Raw genomic sequence first — 25,549 nt, 5'->3', positions numbered from 1 at the left:
TGAACAAATCTTTTGAGAAATTTGCAATAAAAATCTCAATGTGTATCAATTGTTTGTATAACGTTCTTGCGAATGTTTCTTCACTTCTTCGGGGTTGAAATAAACAAAATATCAGTTAGCCATAATATATCCTATAATAGTAATCATTACATAAAAGTTTCTTTCTATATAAATTAGACCTTATACAGAGGTGCATTAGATGTCCCTTGAAATTTCTATTGAACTGTAACCCTCTATAGCGAGGCAAATTTGGTTATAACGAGAGAAAATAAGATCGAAAATCGTGTTGTTTTACATACCCCTTTTAACTGCCGCCCGCAATAAACTTCTTCGGAAATTTACAATTTATAATTCCCAAGTGTCATTGTAGGGAGTTGACCATTCGCACCTAATAATAAGAAGGGCCCAATAAACAAGATGTGGAAAATGCTTTAAACGTTGTAAAAAATGTATCCAAATAAAAAACGCAAATGAAGAAGCATACAACTGTTTCACATCTTTAGAAAATATGATGATAGAATATTCGACAATTTAAAGCAGTCAAAAATGACTGACTTCTTCCAATTGCAGAAGCAATAGTTTATGTTATCCTTGCAAATACGCTTTATACAGATTTACAGAATACATATTTTTTGTTTTAACGTATATCATTGACAATAAAAGTAAACAACTTTTTTTCAAAAACACCATTCAAACAATATTTAGCATCTTATATTGTTCCGAATGGCTTCACTATATAAAGTTAAAATTTTAGAAAACTACTTATTCATATGTATGCACGATTGATATAACGAGATCGGCTTATAACGAGGTAATTAGTCTGCCATATCAGTTCTCGTTATAGAGGGAGTCTACTGTAGCTGCAATCCACAGTTCACACTGATGCTTTTTATGATTTTGACTCGTAAATCGATGAAAAGTGCAACCACTTTTACTCTTACTGTAGCAGTTTACATTGCAACAAATATTACCTACTATCATTCTGAACAATTATTATATACTTAATATAATTATAAGTTATAAAAACCTTAGGTCTGCTTGCCATTATGCTAAATTTAACACGTTGCATGCTTAAAGTCTAAAGATATGCTATTGATAGGTGCTGAGAATATTTTTTTGTAAATCGTTATAACTGTAATTGATTTCTTGTTAGTAAATTTATAAAGTTTTTGATAAATTTTGTCTTTTTTAACGCGTGACGCTCATAGGCGTCGTCAGCACTAGATCATTAATGTTCATCCACATGCTAAGAGACTCACATGTGCGTTTTTGATTTCTAAATTGCAGAAAGTCATTATTGTCAAAAGAAACATTTACTGGAAATTTTAATAGAAAATATATTACAATAATAATATTAATAATTACAAATTATTATTATTATAAAACTGTACAAAACAATTTCCAACACAAAGGCCAGGTTTTTCAGGACAGAAGCTGCACTCAAATATCGTGTCTTTTCTTAAATTATTCTTTGAACATACCTTACATCTTTTTCTATTTATACGACCTTTACTATCAACATTTAAAATTTTTGAAATGTTGTGGTTGTCTGTTGTTTGTATACTCAATAAATTGAGCAGTTTTTTTTTAGTAATTAAGTAATTTTTCGCAGCTGTTTCGTCATTTATAAATTTGAAGAAACTATTTTGTCGCTTTCAAAATTTCTCAATCCTAAAAGAACTAGAAGCCTTCATATCAATGCTTAGTTCACTTAAACTTTCTACTGCTTTTCTTTGAATAATTTTACCAGAAACAATATTATTTTTTAACCTTTAAATTTATTAAGCAAATCAAAAATAATTTGATTTAATACAGCACCCGAGAAAAAATTACCAAAACACAAGTGAAATTAAAGAAGATAATGAAAACATTCTAAAAGGAGAAAAAGAAATAATAAGGACATAGAGTATTTCTCATTATGTACATAAAAATGCCGTGGCCGGTCTGGCAGGATTAACTTGTCACGTCTGGAACAGCCTCATATAAACTACAGGCTAATAAAAAAAAGTAAACCTAGAATGCCTAAATTACTTTAGCCATAAGAAAGGGAACTATGGAACTATTAGTAGTAGAACGAAAGGTAGAAAATATTTTTGAGAACCGCTTGATAAATATGTTAACAGATAGTTTCCTCTACAAACTCTTCCAAAAAGTGAACTTTTATACACGAGGGTATTTATGCTAGAAAAGACAAAACATAGATATCTTAAAAACTCACATGTGCGTCATCAGCATATGACTGAAACGATATCTTAACGCTCATAGGCGTGATTAGCATGCAACGTGTTAATACTAAAAATTGCTAAATATATTGTATCTACAAAGATGGGCGCGCCGATTCAGTACTAAAAATTAGAGTAAACAAATTATTATTTATTCGTAAAGTTTTTATATGCAAAAGGGTCTTCTACTAATAATTCTTCATTCAACATATTTAATATTCCTTTGCATAAATGTTTTTGAAGTTATACTTCTATACGCGCGCTCCACGTTGGAAATTTGTATGGGAATGAATCTGTGAAATCATTACATATGTAAGATAATGAGTAAAAGAGAGACAGAAGATATATTTTCTCTCTCTTCCTCTCTCGAATATAAAAATGTTCCTTTTGTATATATAATTTAATATAATATTATATAAATATATATATATATATATATATATATATATATATATATATAAATATATATATAAATATATATATATATATATATATATATTATATAAATATATATATATATATATATATATATAATATTATACATATAATAAAATATTTATTAATATTATTATTTAGGTGATATATTTTGTATAATTTATTAAATGTTCATAATTATATTAGTCTTTTGTATTTCAAAATAATAATCTCAATAAATCACTGTATGATCCAGAACTGTCAATTTTGAAATAAGTTTGTGTTATGTCCTCGGTAGTATAGTAGTCAGTATCCCCGCCTGTCACGCGGGAGACCGGGGTTCGATTCCCAGTCGGGGAGGACTTTTTTTATTAATATTACATTATTGTCATTTTTAAATACTTATGGATATTGCATTTTAATTTGTATTGTATTATTATATGGAATTATGTTGCACTGTATTGTAGTGTATTTTTTTATGTATATTATTGTCATTTTTAAATACTTATGAATATTGCAGTTTAACTTGTATTGTATTATTATATTAATAACAAAATAAACAATGAATTTTACTGCAGAGTATGTGTAAAAAAATTTTTGCATTCAACTCCTTTCATACATATATGAAAATAAAAATATACATTTTCATCAAAATATTGATTCAATCCTTCATTGTTAGTAAGTTGTTATTAATTCTGTTTCTCTTTCTGCTATGTCTTACCTATAGAATTACATAATGTAATGATTGTGCAGATTGACTCCCAAATAAATTTGTAACGGCGAATGCGTGTATAGAAGTGTAACTTCCACCGGCACCCGATTTTTTTTAAGAAGTGTGTGACTTTTTTTTAAGCATTTTTATTACTTAAAGATACTACACATAATTTTAACTTCTTTTTCGCCATCATTATTTACCTGTGTGTTTTGTTTACTCTAAGCAAAAAACAAACTGCATTTTAAGGTTATCAATTCAGAATTGGTAGAGTGTATGCCTACACGCTAATTAAAATTAAGATAGTTTCAAACGCAAACCCACATTTTTCATACTAAATCGACTTGTTAGTTACAAGTTAATGTTAAGTTGTAAGTTAATATTTTTAGTACTGAAATTAGCATAATGGCAAGCGGACCTTGCGGTGATGACAAGTTTGGCGCTTTTGATATGAGCGCTTTAAACGTGACATATATCCCCTCCCGTCAGCTGCACAGAAGGAATAGTACTCTCCAATCTGTCAAGATTTGTCCCACTGTTAGTATAAGGAATTATTGTAGTAGATATCCATAAAATTCCTTTTGGGTAAACGGGTCAGTTATGTTTAAGTTGTCAATTAGTTTTTTTGGCGTTCTTAGACGCCCAGCAGGGTTGCCACATCCCTACATTCAGGATCTGCCTGATAGTGACTTAGTGGGCAATAGTATACACGGCCGTCCGAAAGACTTGAATTAACTAGTAAGTAATATTGTAGTTTTAGGACTTCGTTTATGTTTTAGGTGCTTGGTGTTGTTTGTATTTGTCTCTTTAATAAATTCTTAGTATCTTTGGATAGCTTTTTGAACCGGTAGTGTTCTCAAATTAGAGGTAAGAGTTCTCATATTTAAATCCATTAATCTATGTTAAATACTTTCTCACATTTAGGATATTCTTCATATCTGTTCTATTGTGTAGATACTAATTTTATCTAAACTTAATGAATAAAAAAATGTGACGTGAAGTAAAATACATTAATAAGACAATTAATGGACAAACAAGTTCTTTATTCATGTCACAGTTAGAAAAGTTTCAAAAAGAATATCATCTTTACTCCCTCTATTCAGCTTTATGCAAAATATTGTTACGATACTCTTTGCATAAAAAAATCTCATAAAAATTGTGAAACCGGATGTGTCACTGAAATTAAGTATGTTCATTTTAGAGAACCAGGTTGTTTATCGATTATTCGTTATGAATGTATGGTTCTATAATATCGTAACAATATACATAGATAGGTTTTAAGTTAGTTATCATTTGGTGTCCCCTCAAAAATAAACCATTACATTTTTTACAAATAAGTTTTACATGTCTGTTTTCTCTTTTGAACTGTTGCCTACCAAGAAAGTTGGTGTTAAGCACTATGTAAAACTGTATCAGTATCTATGTATTCTAGAATAAAAATGTATCTCTCCCTTTCTTCATTCTTTTTGGTTTTAAGCAAAATTCTTCTACCTGAAACCAGCTTACCGCTTTCAAGATGCTCAAAGGAATATAATGGAAACGTAAGAACTGTTAATACTTCTCCCTTGCAAATATTCTTTTACCTACTTATAGCATTATATTATATAACAAGTCTTCCGCTGTCTGTTGTAAGTAAATTTATGTTTTCTTTGAAGAAAAGTAGATAGTTATTAGTTTTTGCCAGATAAGCCAACAGTTTCTCAGCATTTTCCAAATTTTCACACAGTTTGTTTAAAAAATATACTAGAAGCCATTCATGTTTTGTTTCAAGAAAAATAGATACTTATTGGTTTTTTCCAGATTACAAAACCTTAGCAGCATTGTCTTAATTATTAGTTTTTCAGCTATCTTACAAGTAAATTCATATTTTCTCTGAATAAAAATAGTTATTGATTTTTGCAAGATTACAACAGTCTCTCAGCATGTTCCTTATTTGACAGAGTTTTTAAAGAGTGTCATACTATAATAGAACGTCTTTTTCAGATGTCTTTTGTAAGTAAATTCATGTTCTCTCTGAATAAAAATAGATAGTTATTGGCTTTTGCAAGGTTACAACAGTTTCTCAGCATTTCTCTAATTTTCACGCATTTTTTTTTTAAATGTTTTATACTAGAATGCCTTTTCAGCTGTCTTTTATAAGTAAATTCAAGTTTTCTCTGGTAAAAATAGACACTTTTACAACACCTTTTCAGAATTTTCTTAATTTTACAGTTTTTTTTATAAGAATATGATACTAAAACGCTTTTTCAGCTGTCTTTTAATTTTCGTTTTCTCTGAAGAAAAGTAGATAGTTATTGGTTTTTCAAAATTACAACATTTTCTCAGCATGTTCTAATTTTTACAGTTTTTTAAGAGTATCATACTACAACGTCTTTTCAACTGCCTTTTATAAGTAAATTCATGGTTTATTTGAAGAAAAATAGATAGTTATTGACTTCGCTATTTGCAAGATTACAACAGTTTCTCAACATTTTATTAATTTGCACAATTTTTTTGAAAGAGTATCATACTAGAATTAAACGATGTTTTCATCATATTTGGATGTTTTTTATAAGTAAATTCTTGTTTTCTCTGAAGAAAAATAGAGAGGTATTGGTTTTTCCAAAATTACAATAATTCTTACCTTTACCTTATTTCCACACAGTTTTTTAAAAGAGTATCATACGAGACACCTTTTCAACTATCTTTTATAAGTAAATGAATGTTTTCTTTGAAGAAAGATAGATATTTATCGGTTTTAGCAAGATTACAAAAGTTTGTCAACAATTCCTAATTTTCACAAATTGTTTTAAAATATATCGTACTAGAACGCCTTAAACTGTCTAAGGAACTTCATGTTTTCCCTGAGGAAAAATGGATAGGTATTGGGTTTTACAAGATTACAGTAGTTTCTCAGCATTTGCCTAATTTTCAAACAGTTTTTTAAGAGTATCATATTAGAACGACTTTTCAGCTATCTTTTATAAGTAAATTCATGTTTTTCCCGAGGAAAAATGGATAGTTATTGGTTTTTGCTAGATTACAACACTTTCTCAGAATTTTCTTCATTTTATACAGTTTTTTATAAGAATATCATACTAAAAGGCTTTTTCGGCTGTCTTTTAATTCATGTTCATTTTCTCTGAAAAAAATAGTAATTATTAAATTTTCCAAAATTACAACAGTTTCTCAACATTTTATAATCTTTACACAGTTTTCTAAGAGTATTTCTACAACGCCTTTTCAGTAGTCTTTTATACGTAAATTCATGGTTTCTCTAAAGAAAAATAGATTCTTTTTGGTTTTTGTAAGATTACAACAGTTTCTCAATATTTTCCTAATTATTACGCAGTTGTATAAAATAATGTCATACTAGAACGCCTCTTCAGCTGTCTTATAAATAAATTCATATTTTCTCTGAAGAAAAATAGATAGTTCTTGGTTATTTTCAAGACTACAACAGCTTTCAGGCATTTTCCTAATTTTCCCTTATTATTCTAATACAAAATATTGTAGAGAGCTATATAAAAAATTAAATGAGCCATGTTTGCATTAATAAAAAAACAGTTTTTTTATTTACAGAATATAAGCTACATTTTTCTCAAATATATAAATTAAACTTAGCAATAAAAACGGTTCGTGTTGTTACAATTTTTCTGTTAAGTACCAATTTTAACTTAACATGGGTTATTTTTTGCAGGGACACTACACACATCTCCCAATGGTATTTATAGATTTTTCGCATGCATAAATGGGCTAGAAGCGCTATGAACGAGTAGGGGGCTTTGTGTAAACCATCAAATCACAAGAAGGAAGTTACTATACAAAATAAAGACAATACACCGGAATTTTACATTTTACATACCTATGTTTTCTTCTATCCTTGCCTTTGGTAGAACAGAATTGGCATCAGGTGATTTTTTGTTCTTGCTTTGGATTCGTTTGGTATTATTTCTGATCACAAAACAGCTTTTCATCAATTAAGAGAAATAAACTACTTGCCGGCATCTAAATATTTTAAATCGTAGAAGAAAATAACTGCAAAATGCATTACAGCAGAAGGAAAAGGTACTCTACAGTTAACTTACGTCCCTCTTTTATCACAGACTCAAAACCATGTGACTTTTTACCTCTTCCTTTCTTGTGGCTCAATAGATTATACATCTGCCTCGTCCTCGTTATTTAATTATATAATTAGACTATGGATTTATTTAAATAACTTATCGAAGGGGCGTTAACGATAGAGAAGTCATGTTGCCTAGAGACGTATTCGGTACAGAAATATTTAATTTTTCTAGATCATCATCGACTTGGTTATTCCTTAGTTCTTGCGTCGTATAAAGGAATTTGTTCCATTCGTCGTGCCTAGGATGGGCAAAGGTCTGTAAAAGACATTTATTAAATTCATTAGAGCTGTCGATAAGGCGCAATATATAATTTTATTCAAATATGGATTTTGTGAATGACTTTTAAGAATAAAATGTGCTGTAAGACTTACCTCTGCGACATCGTACACCCATATCTTCCCTTGATTATCACCGACTGTTACTTGAAGGCCGTTGGGGGTCCATGAGACCTTGTTCAATGCGGGGTTCCCTTCTACGTTGATACTAGCCGCAGGCACTTCCGTATCTTGATTTAAGTTCCACAAATCTAATCGACCGCTACCGTCTACTGCTGCGAATAGGGCTGGATGCGTAGGTGACCATTTCACGTCGAGAACGTAGTCGCCATTGTCTTCAAATGAGTATATTGGTTTTGAATCCTGGAAAGAATAAGAAATAGAAACAAAAACTCACCATTTTTATAGAAAAGTATAGAGAAGACCTTGAGAAAAAAAATAAATTTTAAGTGAAAAATTGACTTCTGTAAGTGAACTTCCGTGTATAAGTATCTTTAGAATAATAAGTTTTTGTTACAATTTTGCATTTTTATATGAAATTTACAGCATTATGGTATGCTTTTCTCTTCAAGGATAATCTCTTGTTGTCTCTGGTTCCTCATGTATTCCAAAGCGTCAGATATGGTTTAGATCTTGGAACAATATCATAAAGATGTCATTAATTTATTTTCGGATTCGTCTACATTTAATAAGGTCAAAAAGGATGAAGAAATGTCTCTTAAATATTTTTTGAGTTTCATATAATAGGCTCTTTTTTAGAACATTACAGAAATCTGTTTTCCACACTGTTTTTACACAATCTTCCTTAGAGAAAATCGATGATGGAATTTTTAAACTAAGACAGGGATAATCATCATCAGTGGCATTACAGCTCCTTATGAGCCAAAGCCTTCTTCAGAACAATCTTCCATTCGCCCCTGTCTCTGGCAACTCTTTTCCATGCTTTAACTCCGATGAATTTTAGATCATCCTCTATGTTATCTTGATACCTAAGTTTTGGTCTTCCTCTGGCTCGTCTTCCCACTGGTCCTCTTCGGTCGAAAATTTTTCTGATCGTCGCATCTTCATCTCGCCTAATTACATGACCTATCCATCGAAGGCGTGCTAATTTAATACATTTTACAACGTCGGGTTCCCCAAAACTTCTGTATAACTCAAAGTTGTAGCGCCTACGCCACAAACCCTGTTCTTGGACTCCTCCATATATTTTCCTTAGAATTTTTCTCTCGAAACGTTTAAGCAATTCTTGGTCGTTCTGTGAAAGTTACCACGTTTCTGACTTGTATGTTAACATTAATATGCCTTATTAGTGTTTTATATATGGTAACTTTAATTTTTCTGGGTAGTTTTGGGACCATCTGTTTCCTCAAGCCATAATAGCACTTATTGGCAAGCTCTATTCTTCTAATTTCTTCGCTGACATTGTTGTCTTTGGTCATCAGCCAACCCAGGTAGACGAAGGTGTCCACACCTTCCAGTTCCAGATCATCAATTAATAGTCTAGGTATCTGGTTGCCTGATCTAGTACAATACATATACTTGGTTTTCTGTGCGTTTATTTTTAATCCCATTCTCAATGCAGACGCCCTTAGTGGTCGAAATACTTCGATCAGAGATTCTGTGGACCTAGCAATAATGTCTATGCCATCGGCATATCCGACCACTTGTACAGATTTATTAAAGATGGTGCCATTCGTATTAATATGGAACTCTCGAATTAATTTTTCTAGTGCAAGGTTAAATAAGAGACACGACAGTACATCTCCCTGTCTCAGTCCATTTTTACAATGGAAGGGTCTTGAAAAGTCGTTTTGGATTGTGACTACACTCTTTACGCCTGTAAGTGTAAGTTGCGTTAGTTGAACAATATGAAGCGACATTTGAAATTCCACCATAGCCTGTAGAAGTTTTTGTCTGTTGACTGAGTCGTATGCGGTTTTGAAATCCACGGATATGTGGTGGGTGTCGACTCCGAACTCAAGCGTTTTATCAAGAATCTGCCTGACTGTGAAGATTTGATCCGTTGTTGATTTATTGGGTCGGAAACCGAACTCGTAGTTCCCAACTATTTGTTTAGCATAGGGGATCAATCTTCTGTACAATACGTTGGACAATATTTTATATGCCACGTTAAGTAGGGTGATGCCTCTATAATTATCACACAAGATCATATCTCCCTTTTTGTGAAGGGGGTGCATTACACCTACTTTCCAGTCCGCGGGCGTTCTCTTCCGTTGCCAAATTTGGGTTACTAATTTATGCATGTGTTTAAAAAGGGTGTCACCAACATTTTTAAAGAGTTCGGCAGGAAGATTGTCCAAACCGGGGGCTTTATTTTTCAATTTTGAAATGGCTTCTCTAATTTCTTCTTCGGTGGGGGGCGGCTCTTGAGCGTTCATCCATTTCAGGGAAAGTATAATTTCTATTTGGTCTTCTTCATGACTGTCACTAAGCAGTTCTTCAAAATGATTCGCCCACCTGTTTAGTATCTGTGTATCACTAATTATGGAACCATCTCTGTCTTTACATGCTGTTATTTTGGGTTTGAATTCTTTTCTGCAGCTGTTTATCTTCTGGTAGAATTTTCGCGAGTTTTTTCTAAAGACAGGAATAATATGAAAATGATATCAAACATAACAATAACTTAAAAAAGATAGTAAAATTTCCCAGTTAGTGTCACTGTGCACACACCACGTGGCCTCTTCTCCATTGCGCCACCAAGGATAATATTGTATAGATCTTAGAAAAACAACAGCCTAAACAATTTCCCTGTATTTGTTTGTTGATCTATCTATATTGCTTGTCTACAGGTAAAGATGATCAATTCTGGTAATTACTTGTTGACTTCTTAACACTTTCACTGCCATGAGAAGCATAACGTGATGCACGGGTAATATGACTTTACAGCCACGAGAATCAAATATCGATTCTCACGCATCACAAATTATAAAAGCTGCGAGAAGCAGTTTTGGTCTCTCATATCAATGTATCGTTAATGCAGTTTAAAAATAGACGGCTGTAAGCAACAGAAACTCTATTTGGCCTCTGAAATATGTTAACCAATGTTTGATTCTCACAGCCTGAAAAGTGGGTTACTGATAAAAACTGTATACTCAAGTCAACTATTATTTATTTATTTTTTAACGAAAATTATCATTTTCATACATTGTTATTTTAATAAGAAATTAACAAAAACTTTATTTATTAATAAAAATTGCAAAATTTTAAAAGTTACGCTTATTTTGTACATTTGTGTATTTCAAAAAAACAACTCAAACAATAATGCTTATTACATTGTGTACAAAGATATCTTGACTGAGGAGTTTTCAATTGAGCGTTTTTTCGTCCAGTTTTAGCAATATTTTCATAACAAACAACACACCTTCGACGATTACTGGAACCTACGTCTTCCAACAAATGACTGTCGTTAGAATTAGGGTTTTGTTGAATGGACTTTACTAGGCTTACTACAAGGTCCTCTTTGAATTTTGTTATAGTCATTTTCTCATTTGAAACTTCTTGGTGTAATATATACAAATTTACTAACGTAGTACCCACAAACAGTTCAATTGCTAACTTTCTATACCACTTTACTCCCTTTTCTCAATGAGGTGGTGTATGTTTTCATTTGGTCAGACATATCGATGTATATTTTATATTTATTGTAGTCAGTTACAACTTTTGGCTTTTGGCTGTCTTCTGTGAGTTCGGCAGTGTGTTTTGTACTTAGAGTATAAACATCGCGTTTGTCTTTCCATTTTTGAATCACCACTCCTGTATTACTTTCAGCTGCAACTGTTTGTCCTTTTTGCAATTTTGTATCAATTATATGTTTGGGATTTAATTTTCGGTTGATTCTCAGAGTTCCAACTAAATGAGTGTTTCTGTTCTGTAATTTATGGGCTAGAGAAATACTGGTGTAATAATTATCTGTATAAATTGTACGTCCCTTATCCAGTAGGTTATTAGACAAAGTCAGTACTACATTTTCAGAGGACGATTGATTTGGTAGTTTATCCTTGCCACAATAAATTTGGAAGTTATAGGTGTATCCTTTTTCAATGCATAATTTGTACAGTTTTATACCAAATGTATGTCTTTTATTACTAATATATTGCCGAAAACTCAACCGTCCTCTAAATGGTATTAATGATTCGTTTATACATATATTCTCTTTGGGAACAACATGTTTTTGAAAATTTTTTATCAACAGGTTTGTCAAAGGAGAAATTTTTTGTAATCTATCATCTGTTACTATTTCGTTGTTATGAAAATGCCATGTCTTGAGTAATAATTGGAAACGGTTGCGAGGCATCAAATTTTTCATTTTATTATCGTACAGACTACTTTTAGACCAATAACTTTCAATTGTAGGAAAACGACATAAGCCCATCCAAATCAAGATCCCAATAAAACATTTTGTTTCCTCAACATTTGTATCACGCCATTCAGAAATTCTGGCATGGGGTAATTTTACAGTACTTTTTAGCTGATTTGCATACCTGTTTGTTTCCGTCACCATTAATTCCAATACCTCGTCAGTAAGAAATAACTCATAAAAATTTAAAGGACCTTTATCAAAATATTCACCGTGTAGTTCTGCTTTTACACCAACATCTATTTCAGTGAAATCAAATAATTTCATATACTGTCCACTCACGTCTTTCCACGATAAATTCGCACTATTATCAATGTGTTCACTTTCTTTATCCTCATCTTCACTTTCTTCTAAATTGTTTTCAATAACATTATTTATTGTTTCCATTACACTATCAGATATATTTCTTGATGTGCCAGAAGTACTTGGTTGATTTATTAATTTTAATTGGTTCATTATCTAAAGAACTATCAGAATTACTAGGGAGAAACTCATCATCAGAATCTTCAAATGGTTCATTATCTTCATCTGAAAGATATTCCTGCCACAGACGATTTAATTTTTCTTGTTCTTTTTCGTAATTCATTTTCACAGTATAAAGATTTACACAAAATACTCGAGAGAAATCGACTAACACCTACGGGCTAACGCTTGGAAATGAATAATATCCATTTATAGCCAAATTGCATTTTTGCAAGAAATGACTCATCTTGTGGGAATGGGCATAAAATTGTAATAAACGATATCAGATAACAAGACCGCGTGAATTATATGGACTTGTTTTTGTGTGAATCGGCATATGATGCACACGGCTGTAATAAACGGTATCAGCCAACAAGGCCGCGTGAATCATATGGTGATTCTCATCTCTAACAAACGCAAATTAACGTTTTTTTGAAAAGAAACGTCTAAATATATGCTTAGTTTTTAATTGTGTGTGTATATAGAGGGGAAAATATTTACGGCCAGAAGGACCCTCTTTTTCTCACTATGGTGGCAGTGTAAGTGTTAAACAGTCATACAAACCTACTGGAGAATTTAACTCCTTTAATCCTAGAAAAAAACCGGACCGAATAGGTCCTATGGAAAAACGGCCTAGATTACCGAAGAAGTAATGAGTTTTGGAATGTGCAAGGTATTCGGACTAAGCTAGATGAGGTGTAGAAAAAAATTAAAAGATTTAAATTAGATGTAAGAATCCTTACACTAAAATGGAATCGGATAGATGAGTTTAAGGATTTTTTTCATTTCGATAGTGAAACAGGAAAAGATAAGAACAGCAGTAGGCATAAGTATACTGATAAAGAAAAGACTATCACGCAAAAAATGAAGATGAAATTTTCGTCAATGACGGAAAATATGACATCAAAAGTTATTAATTTTTTTTTTGTATTTTAGCCTTGGTTTAGAACCTTTATCCACGTACTTACATACAAATATTAGTATTAATTAATTCAGGATTGTACAGGGAGGACACTTTTCACGCTCAGGGGTTCATTAGAGTGATTTCATTATAACACACAAGAAATAAACTACGGTTAGATAGGTAGGCAACAAATAGGTACACACACAAAGGAAATATCCATTCAAACGATCAAAATTTTCATCCACACCTTTAATTTAATTTTTTGCAGAAATACCATAATTAATTAATTTAAACATTTTTGTATTATCTTCACCTAATAGTACATTTAAGTTCAATGGCGTCTTTAAACCTGCTTTCAACAATTCTTGAAGCAGCCACGTAATTGTATTGACATGTAAGGGGCAGTTGAAGAATATGTGATCTAGATAAGCTATACTATTTCCACACTGACATCTGTCTGTTGGGAAAACTCCGATTTTATGTAGATGCTTCGGAAAACATCCATGATCTACTTATAAAATTATTAAAATTGTTAAAAATGAAAAAACAAGCAGTTCGCTTCATTTGCTTGACCATAAGTAATTGAAACAACATCACCAGATATCAAAGTAGAGAACAAAAATAGCACAAAGTGAAGCCAGTAGAGAAAATGCTACAGCTGGCTTAAAAAAATCAAAGAGTTTCTTGTAAATTGGTCTTAAAAATATATGACTGTATACTGCAGATTTACCTTTAAGCTCCATAACTTGATGGTCCAGTCTATCGACGACGTGAGGAACATATGCGAGAAATCTATACCGCCTTGGACACCATTCACGCTGATCCCAGTTACAGGACCTTGATGTCCATCGTAAGTATCCGTGATTCCCGCTTTTGCTCCGTGCCTGCACGCCGAATATGCAGATCCTTCTTCGCTTCCCACCTAAAAAAATCTCATTTCATAAATATTGTTTGCAAGAATTAGGATATACAGCATGAAAATTAGGAAATATAGGTACAAATTAAGGGAACCAAAGCACTCGCTTCTAGTGGTTAATTTTTTACAGCTGGACATATGATTAATTTCTTTAGTACAAACTATATTGTTGTTTACCCGGAAGTAAACTTTTATAAAGTCTTAACCTGATGCAAAAGTCTTTAAAACATCTACAGTTGATTCTTATACCCAAATTATGAGGAACTTTTTTTTGTTTGGTTGGTCAACATCTTTTTCTATGATACTTACCACAAAGTTGTTGACGTCCGAATGGGGGAAGTCCAAGCATGTTACCGCGACTGGTTTGGATTGCATTCTGTGTAGTTCTAATATCTCTTGGGGTTGACCGAGCATATCCAGAGACCAAGAACAGAGTCGGCCATCAGTGGAGATGCTGATCAAATTGTGTGCGTTTTGCGTGCCTACGACGCTCATACAATATACAGGATGCTAGAAATAAACCAAAACTTTACGGTACTTGTAACAAAAAATAAATTTTATTGTTTTCTTGTTTTTATCACAATTTATTTTGCAAAGTTGATTCTAAACCACAAGTATTCGATTTACTCACTGTATGGGCGGAAGCAGACAAAGGAGTCCTCTGGATGGGTGTCCTTTTCTGTACCCTATTGTCCCACAACACTATCTGTCCCGAATACGTTCCTCCAAGTATGAGATTCGGATGGAACCTGGCGAACGTTGCTGATAATACGGCACTTTGACAATGGAATACGTACTCCGGCGTCGTCTTCTTGAATTTGGTATTCCAAATTAGTACGACACCGTCCGGATCGTTGGGAGATTCTTCGTTATTGTTGTAAGCTGCAAGAAGGAGTTCGGGGAATTGTGGGGACCAGTCTAGAGATGTGACGGTGCGATTTCGGGACCATCGTTCATCGAAGAAGTTTCGGTGAAACGAAATACGTTGGTGAGATTTTTCGTCACTGGAAATCAAAGTATTTTACGTTACAGAAACGTAACAGCGCTGATTATTTAAAAGGATTACAATTGTATACAGGTTTACCTCCAGCAGGTGATGCTTTTAAAAATATTTAAAATTTTTTGCAGTTTTGTACTATTTGACATGAGGGAGCTTATTAAAAGCTGTAACGAACAAATTATCCGGAGAATAATATTAAATATTATTTTGTTTATATAAAATATTAAAATGATCTCAATTTACATTGTGTGTGTCGCAATTTGTATAACACTTATTTATGTTCAAAAAAATATATACACATAACTCGAATATGTATAATCATGGTAATGTTAATGTTTAATACCGTCTAAACAACTCATTACAACCATGTTTCCACTATTTCTTGTGTATTTTGATGACTAGAATTCAAATATGCAATCAAAAATAATCTATTACATAAGTTTTTCTTTAAAAATTCTGCTTTATTTTTACGAATTTTTTGAAATTTCAATATATATTTAAAATAACACCCTACCCAAAAAATAACTTATAAGTGAAAAATGTTCACTTAAGTTGAAGCATGTTCAAAGTATCCCACAATTTCTCCCAATTATTTTCTCTCAACATTTTTTTGCTACGTCCACTACGTTTTTGCATCGATTTCTTAATTACTGAAAGTGGACTGATTCAATGATTTTTTTGCCTTTTGTTAATTTAGGAATCACACATTTCCTAAACCCATTCACATGCTGCTTCCTCTAGCCAAAATATCGAGTTTCTAAAAATAGAAAACCCTGTTGACTCGAAGTGGTTCCCTGTGCTTACCCATATTTAGGGCTAATCTAGCATGATTTCTTAGATGAAAATTTAAGCCCTAATAGAGTATCTTAAATATTACTTCTCTTGTGTACCAGTTTCCGAACGAACCAGTTATACTTGGCGATAACTTCATGTTTCTTATATTTTCCATCTAGGTATCTTATAACTTTACTTATATTCATCATCATCATTTTGGCTTTACAACCCTGTGTGGGTCTGCTCCTCCTAGCCTCCTAGGGTCCTAGCCTCTCCAAGAATTTTTCTCCAGTCGTCCCTATCCATCGCCTTCCTCCGCCAAGCACGTATTTCCATATTTCTCATGTCTTCATCGATGTTATCTAGGAATCTTGTTCTGGGTCTTCCTCTTCTTCTTTGACCAATAGGTCTATCAAGGAGCGTTTTTCTAGCTGGGTCGGTTTGCTCCATCCGCATTACATGGCCTACCCACCTCAGACGTCCTATCTTTATGTGTTTTACGATATCTGGTTCCTGGTATATCCTATAGAGTTCGAAGTTGTATCGTCTTCTCCAGACACCATTTTCATTTACCGCTCCATAGATGCGCCTTAGTATTTTTCTTTCGAAACATCCTAACATGTTTTCATTGCTTTTTGTTAAAGTCCAGGTTTCTGAACCACATGTTAGGACTGGGCGTATTATTGTTTTGTAGAGTTTTACTTTTGTATTTCTTGATATAACTGTAGATTTAAAAAGGAGATTAAGCCCAAAATAGCATCTATTAGCCGTGCAAATTCTGCGGTTTATCTCTGCGGTAGTGTCATTTTCAGTATTGACGAGCGTTCCCAGGTATACAAATTCGTTAACTGCTTCGATGACGTTATTTTCTATAACAAGTGGCCGTAGTGTTTGTGGTTGCGTACCTATTTTCATGTATTTTGTTTTTTATTATATTTGTATTTACTTATGTTACCCATCTATTTTATAATTGTCTGGATAATGTAAATTACTAGACGCTATCTTGCCGCCGTCTTAACGTCGTTTCGTCGTGTTTCCGCTACCACAAACTGCTATTGTTGTGATTCAGATTGACTGTCGCTCAACGGGATACGTATTTTGTCTTTTGCCTGCAGCAAGTTTGGAGGATTATCGTTTTTGGAAACAAAAGGCATGTGTCGTTGTCGAAGCCAGTTTTGGGTCTCTTGAGTAATGGCATGTCTCTTGAGTCCGTAAAACCTAATATCGTCATTAGCATGAGTTCGTGAACAAAATGAAGCAATTTGGAACGGCAGTTATCAATATAGCATTAACTATTCAAAGCTTCACTCCTCACTCTTCCCACAAAAGGTCGGGATACAACCCTGTTAGAAATTGCGGACCAGACAAAGGTTTTATTTGCAAATTTCCCTTTATGTTTGTATCCAACATTGTCAGGCAGTCTTCTACTTGTCCTTATAAAATCCATCGTATCCCTTTTTTTCAGAATTACTGAAAGTGTGAAATCATCTTGGTATATGAAGGAGTTCCGCTTGAGAGTATTTAGAGCACTTACATCGCTTTCAATATTTAAGACCATTAATTTTCAATTCCAACGATATCGTACTCTTAGAAGATCTATATTGACCAGCATGTTTTCTCGTTGACATTCCAACCTGATTTTTTGCTCTTCTTACCAATCTCTCTTTGAAAGATTCAGACATGGTATTCCCTGCTTGTACTCGGCTATTATTCTATAAACGGTTCTGCGTGAAATGTTTTCATTCTGGAATATTCGACCGATTTTAGCTTTGGGTACCCGCCCAACCAACTTGTAGATACTGTTTCTCATCTTTAATTTATACATCTTAAAGCGAAAATCTCAACTGACAGTAGACAAAGTAAACAAACTTTTGTTTCCAAAGGCAACTCGATATTATTTTGCTTTTGTTAATATACGTTATTAAAGAAGACGTTGGACATACGTTATTGAAGAAGAATTAGTAAGGAAAGTTATTTTCCCAGATATAAAAGGTTCATAAAAAAAGAAAGTTCCTACTTACAGTCCTTCCTCTCCTAAGCTGCCTGTGTAATCCATATAAATGTCGACACTTTCACACAGAGCCCTCTCCATCACTCTGCCGGCTCTATCTATGAAGTGTTGGAATTCCTCTGAAAGTATGATCATCTGTTTCTCTTCCTCGCTCAGTTCCCTAACTATAAAACAATATTTGATTAAAATCATAGTATAAACAACAAGCTGCACTCTTCATTTAGAAACTAAAATGTACTGCAACTAATTCAGCTGCACTTTGAAAGGGTAACATTAAGCGAGTTCCTCTAAAGACCGATCGACAAATCGTTCCTTTAAAGGATTTGGTTCAATGGATATAAAAATATGGTTAGATTTGCGTTATAAAAATACTTTGGAAATCGATTCTTGATTTTTATTGTTGTGTTCGTCCTTTGTAAAGCTCGGTTCAGAACCATTCATATCTAAATGATAGATAAGAAACAAGCATTTTTCAATTATCCAATAAAATGGACTACTTGGTAAAATGCTTACTTAGTCAAAAGTTTCACCACTAAATATCAGAAGCGCTTCAGGAAATTTTCCAGGACTGACTCGCCCAAATAGTACAAATTTAAATCTAGTGAGAGAACTAAAGTACCTTGAGAGATAATATTAGACTCAAGGCTTACTTGGAATTAATAGATACAACAAATAACCAAGAGAGTGGTAACTATGTTAATGGTAGCCAACATACTCATGGAAATATGGTGGCCAAAGGTGCAACAAAAAAGTGTTCCCCAAACTAAGCAAAATGCAAAGCTTGCCCTGGAATCACAGGGTCTATAAAGGGGAGACAAGAATTATATATTGTAGACTGCGAGAAAATCTTAGCAACGTAACTGTGAGATCAGAATATTTCTCTCTCTCTCTCTCTCTTTCTAGTGGATTATTGGGCGCTTTTGCGTTTCTTGGCCAAAAATGTAAGATTGTTGACTGACCGCAATCTGGCTCAGTGCAGGATACAGTAACATCATAAATGAAATCAGGAATAGCGAATGGATGATGATATCTGACCATAAAGTACTCAGATACATGCCTTTAGTACCTTTCCAAGCGGAAACTTGCCGCACGAAAGGAATTTGCAAAGGAAACACACGACTCATACTGCAGAGTATACCTGGTGCACAGATCAGTATAAAACTGCAGAAAGGTCGGGTGCGGAACATTTTTATTCTAGTAGAGAAAAACAGTCAATATGGCTGGACACGGAGAATCCTAGATTGGAGACCAAGGGGAACAAGAAGCACAAGATAACCTCAAGAGAGATGAGTAGATGACATAAGAGCAGTGGCAGGCAAACAATGGATTAGATTGGCCCAAAATAGAGAAATATGGAGGCAATTGGGAGAGACCTACATTGAGAAGTGGATCATCCTACATCTAGGCAGAGATTTATACAATCTTGCACTTTACAAGAGAAATTAAGATGAGAGCTTTCAAACAAGCGCATCTATATAAACACAGATATCCAAGCGGCCATGGGGGCTCTTAGAAGCCCTAAGGTGAACTCTAGGCTGGTGTAGAATGGTTCCAGGATCCAGGTTCGGAGTATAGGTTCCAGGTCACCGAGGAATACACGGCAATGAAAGTTAATAAATTTGCCAGAAGAGCAACAGCTACAAAATGCTTCGGTCCAGAGCGAGACATGGGAGTGACAAAAAGTACCGTCCGCGGCCGAAAAAAGGCTGAATCCGAACAGAGAATAACTCTCACTAGAAAATTATAACCGGAAAAGCCCAAGGCAAATTATATATTGGACGAACATGCGCTAATAGGACTGAAGTACTGCGGACATACGCCAGGGGACACCTTCATAGAATGGGGCTGTTTCAAGGAAACTTAGCTGCTGACTCTTATCAGAGAAACTTAATCAATCAACCATAACTTGCATGACTGCGGGGCACTAGATCGCAGGCGGCAAACACTTTTTGGGGAGAGGCAAGTGACTTTAAAAAAATATGGTACTAGTCCACTAGACCCGTACAAGCTGGTACAGAGTTCCGGAATTCTGGATTGTAAGCCAATTGAATGCAGTACAACTGGTTTATAAGAGACGGCTTCCGAAAAAAAGGCCGACCTAGATAGAGATGGAATAACAATATTCCAATCGAATATGAGGCAATTTTGAAGAAAAACAGTTAATATGGCTAAATTAAAATTGAAGAAGACCATATTGAGATCGCTTAATAAAATCAGAACAGACAGCTCATGATGTAAGTCAAAATTAAAAAGATGGACGTATTCAAAGAAGGATAAATGCAACTATCTGTGAGAACCTGAAACGGTCAAGCATAGCTTGCAAGACTGCGAGGTATTAGATTGTTCGCAGAGAACATTTGTTGGAGACTATGAAGTGACTCCAAAAACATACGGTATCCATCCTCTAGACCTATACAAGCTAGTACAAGGTTCCACAATCTTAGAATGGATATCAGGAATGAAAAGAAGATGTACAATAAGCCAACTGGCTGCATTGACACCAGTTTATAACAGACGGCTTCCAATAAAAACACCACTGTTATTTTGGTATATTTTATGTAATACTATTTCTTGATATGTCTTTAAATACAAAAAAAAATGATATTGCGATATTGCTAACGGTAAAGGTATCCACATAAACTAAATTTAACTTACTTTCTTTTACCTCCTCCTTCTTCTGTTCCTGTTCCAAAGCCGTAACCGCTGGCTGGACCTCCTTGACTTGGGGAAGACCGTGCGGTAGGATTCCGGGCGGCAGCTTGCTCCCACCGTATCCTCCGAGATGTGGCGGTAAACTGCCCTCCTCGTCCTCGCCTTCTTGGCCATCGTCATACGTCAAAACTGTGGTGAATAATGGGTACGCTCTTTCTAACATTCACATTCATGCGGGCAGATTCACTCAGACATGCTACACGACACGTGGCTACTAATAGTGATAGAGAGCTGACGTATCACAGATGGGTTATCTGTTAGTTAGAGGAGGAATATTCAAAGCATGGTTTGAAATAGTTAAAAGGCAAATTAGCAAAGCATTTTGGTTGTCATAGGGGAAGATAAAGGACCGGTATTTGTCAGCTGTCTACACTTATTACAACCTTTGTCCCAATTTTGCTCTTGGATGTGCTTTCTAATAAAATAGTTATAACATCATCTTGAGATGAAGAGAATTGTTTAGGCTACCGATTAAAAAACGTAGGTAGATAAAAAACCGGATACAATGGCATACATTGACAACTTCTTTCGGATAATGTGATTGATATACTGCCATGATGATGAAGATCGCATCCATAAGACAGTTTTAATAAAAAGATCTTTTACATGTCCTTTTTTGGAATATAAAGACATTTTTAGATCATAAAAGCATTCCAGCGGTGAAAAAAAAATTGATAAATATGTTGAAAGTTTTAAGCAAAGTATAACCGAAGATAAACGGTACTAAAATAACAATAATTTGGGAATAAGTCACAAGAAACAATGATTATTAATCATCCCTATTTTTTTCTAGGAGTTTTCTTATCAGGTCATAAAATGGTTTTATGTAAAACGTTCATCTCTATTCACGTCAATATTTGTAGAATATAAGTCGTATCAGCAAAATTGGTACAATAATGGACTCTGTTCTCCCTTTTTTGAACTACAGTTCAATTTGTAATTCTATGATACTGAAACCGGATATCAAAAACGTTATACGAATCTGTTAAAAATGGAGAACAGATCATATACATTTACAATCATCAAACAAACAACATTCATCATCATTAAAAATGTTAAGGCAATCAGGAACTTATATGTGGCAGGTAAAATATTCAGCAATGTCAATTCTACGATATAGTATTTAATCAATAACAGATCGCAGATTTTCCATAGCAGTTGATTTGTTTTTAAAATATAATATATTTTTAATCGAGAGTTTGATTTCTAAACAAGCATAAACAGACTTTTTCGGTACAGTATAGCATGCGATAGGTATAGGGTTAGTGGAAACGGTGCTCTTTGTCTACATGCTCTAATAACATGGTGTCATTTTAATTAGCAAAAAAAATATGAAGGAACTGTGTAGCAGAGATCCCTGTCAACATAATACAACTACAAAAAAGGTAAGATCAGCATCAACTGTAGAGAGTGGAGATCGAGATAAGACGCATTTTATATACCTTCAAAATAGTAGAAAACATGTGAAAAATAAAGTTAAAATTTGAAATTTGATATTTGTAACGTTGCCAGATTTACCATTTTTCTATTATCATTAGTAACTTTGGTTTTTTTAAATAAAACACCCTATGTATTGTATATGTATTGAAATCTATTCAAAAAACTTTTGATTCAAACTAAGTACAACTATTGACCATAATAATTAAAAGCTTACACATTGCTAAATTAATGTATACCTAATCAAGTGGTCAAAATGTCCTCCGTTGTTAATTTAACAGAATCCTAAACGATGGTAGAATGCGTCTATTACATTTCTCCATGTTCCTCTAGAAATTAATATGGGTTCATCGATAATTCTTTGCTTTACTTCTACTTTCCAAGTATTCCCAATAAAAATAATCTTTAAGATCAGGTGAACGAAGAGGCCATTCTCTACTACCTAATATACCAATCCATCGTCTGGAAAATGTCTGATCTAAATGATGCCGAACATTTACATCAAAATGACTTGCAGCTCCATCTTACTGAAACCATATCTCATTAAAATTTACTCCAAACTTGTTTTTCAAGGCAGGTACAATTTTATTTCTAAGTAGCATTTCATTTATCGCTTATTTTTGCGTCAAATTGTTTGCTTGTAAATATTTGTTAACTTCTGGTACAAATTTGACTTCGAACCATCTTGAAATATTTTTTTATCCCTCCACCCTTTCCTTTGGTTGAAGTAATCAACAGGTAGTTTTTCTTCTCTAGTGCCCTTAGAAGATCTAGGTTTGCCTTTCCAATTACCGTCAACTTCAATTTGTGACTACCTGTAGCTTTGCTGCATGACATAATCGCGATCCGTTCTTTGTTGGATTTATGGCCCCCCCTGCTTTACCTTCAATTATAAAAGCACCTCCACAAGGGGCCCGAATCGTCAGCGTTATAAATTTGTTCGTAGCTCAGATCATTTGAAGAAAGGAACTCTTCGAGCTCACTTTTAAATTCCTCAGCTCTCTGTTGGTCACCGCTGAGCTTCACTCCATGAAGTCGTGTCGCCTTTATCCCATGGCGTTGCTTAAAGCGAGTCAACCAACCAGATGATGCATTAAAATCCCCTTCTAAGCCCAACACGTCAAAAAACTGTTTTGACTTTACAGCAATTATTGGACCTGATATGGGTGTTATCCTTGTTAGGAATTTGGACCATTCAAACGATTTGTTATCTTTTTATAAGAAGGAAATAATGAAATTAGTCAATCGTCTTTGTTGATTACTTTAGACTGCAAAAGGTTTACGTTAATATTAAAAATAATAATTCTATATTTACTGAATTACTTAAAAACTATTTGGCACCGAAAAGTTTTATTTGTTTAAGACCTTCGTGACTAGATAAAATACCAAGTGTTACATATGGTTGAACTTGTATTGAGGTGAGGATTTCAATAATAATGCAATATACAGTGTTGTATTTAAAAAACCAAAGTGACTATTGATATCAGAAAAATGGTAAATCTGGCAACATTCTATCACGGTTTTTGTACAATTCGGACCATCTATTTAATAGATAATTTGACGTTTCCAGACTTTTAATCCACTTTGTATATATAGATCTATATAAAACCAAGAGGGGATGAACAAAAAAAAGAAATTTGAGGTAATTTAATAAAAAAGCAGTGCATTTAAATTATTAAAAGAACATTTTGAAAAATGCTTTAGTAATTGCGCAATACTCATATACTTTTCTCGTTTTTGATAAAATATAGAGACTGTTTTTTTCTCTGGAGAAATTCCAGATCAATATTATCTTAAATCTACATCGCATTTTATAAACTTGTAGAGATAAAATTTGTAATCATCGGAGATTTGGAACTGTACACTCAGTTCAAATACTTAGAATATATCAAAACCTGTACTTCCAATATGCCGAAGTACTAGTTTTACAAACCAATATGACATACGTCGTTTGTCAAAATATGTGTCATACATTTACATGTCCGTGTATATCACATGATCCATGACAGAGGTTACGTCTTATTGGTTTAAAGTTTGTCAAATGGTATATAAAACATGTCTTACCATAGATCATAGTTGCCGTATATATACCGCACTATCTGTAATTTTTTAACCTCAGTTTTAAAACATAATAAAGAAAATCTCATGAATATGTTACAAAATAATTTTTGAAACTTAAACTCAACTTTGAAACCAAAATTTCAATCCAGAGATATTTTTTAGTCCCTTCATTCTTTGCATGCCAAAAATGACCCCATCTTAATCTACATTGTTCACGAACGAAATAAATGGTACCAATGAAACGCTAGTCTTCGTTTCCAAACGTCGCGTTACATCTTGCAATACTAACACAACAAATACAATCATGCAAATGATAATGGGAAACTACTCTACATCTAGTGGTGTTTAGTTGGTTAGGTACCACAACAAAGTGCCGGTCGATTCGAACGATGTGGAATTAAATTTTTTAACAACTCGAAAACGTTATTTTTCTGTAGTTTGGATCGTACATATATTGATCATCTATTTGGATGATCAATATCGGATTTTTTATTCTTTAATAATTGTGCAGATAAATGAATCGCTAAAAATGTTAATGAGATTGTACGATCAAGAAAATGCATCGTTGATGAGGAAAATACATAAAGAAAGAGCTTAAAGAAAATAAACGTGTAGAAATAAGAGAAAAATATAAATAAGAAATCAATATAATCGGAAAGTATTATGCCAGATGCGGATACAAATATTCAGATACCTGAACGGTCAAATTTGCATAAAGATAGAAACCATTAAAACCATATTTTAATGTCGTATATTTTTGAAGTCGTTTTTTTTATTAAAACATTGATTACAGAATAATCTGGTCAGGTATTTTGTAGTTTTCGAGGTGATAAAAAATAAAAAAACCAAACCGTTCGTCCGGCACGTATCGAACCGTAGAAAAAAAGAAAAATATTGCTCGAAGCTTAACCTACCTGTAAACTCATCCTCCCATTCTAAACCAGGGTTAAGATTGTATTCGTCTTGACAAAAAAGAAGAATTTTAATTAGGATCAAAAATGATCAAAATCAATTCTACATTTTCGACGAAAAAAATTTGACGAAAGTGTAGAATTCAAGTGGAAAGTTCCGGTTTTTATAGTTTTCTTTATACGAGGTGATTGAGTTTCTAAACAGTACTGTACAAAAGCTGGTGCGTCTATTAACAAATCATATGTTCAATTTT

General features: G+C 33.4%; 1 protein-coding gene across 29 annotated transcripts in view; it reads right to left on the bottom strand.

Moving 5' to 3' along the window:
• Nucleotides 1–6,873: 6,873 nt before the first annotated feature.
• Nucleotides 6,874–25,549, bottom strand: part of sw (cytoplasmic dynein 1 intermediate chain short wing) — a 52,336-nt gene continuing 33,660 nt past the window's right edge. For 9 of the 29 annotated variants that reach the window (XM_072539145.1, XM_072539139.1, XM_072539143.1 and 6 more), the window contains 8 exons: nt 25,299–25,346; nt 20,830–21,015; nt 18,185–18,338; nt 15,021–15,393; nt 14,699–14,899; nt 14,204–14,395; nt 7,826–8,092; nt 6,874–7,709 (listed from right to left, as the gene is read on the bottom strand). In XM_072539145.1, coding sequence (XP_072395246.1) covers nt 7,548–7,709; nt 7,826–8,092; nt 14,204–14,395; nt 14,699–14,899; nt 15,021–15,393; nt 18,185–18,338; nt 20,830–21,015; nt 25,299–25,346 — 1,583 coding nt within the window. In that variant the 3' untranslated portion in view covers nt 6,874–7,547. The remainder of the gene's footprint in view (nt 7,710–7,825; nt 8,093–14,203; nt 14,396–14,698; nt 14,900–15,020; nt 15,394–18,184; nt 18,339–20,829; nt 21,016–25,298; nt 25,347–25,549) is intronic. The other 20 variants (XM_072539166.1, XM_072539159.1, XM_072539174.1 and 17 more) reach the window with 3 other exon arrangements.

Source organism: Diabrotica undecimpunctata, chromosome 1 (assembly GCF_040954645.1).
Source record: "Diabrotica undecimpunctata isolate CICGRU chromosome 1, icDiaUnde3, whole genome shotgun sequence".
NCBI classification, from domain to species: domain Eukaryota; kingdom Metazoa; phylum Arthropoda; class Insecta; order Coleoptera; family Chrysomelidae; genus Diabrotica; species Diabrotica undecimpunctata.
This window is presented reverse-complemented; position numbering and strand designations above follow the sequence as displayed.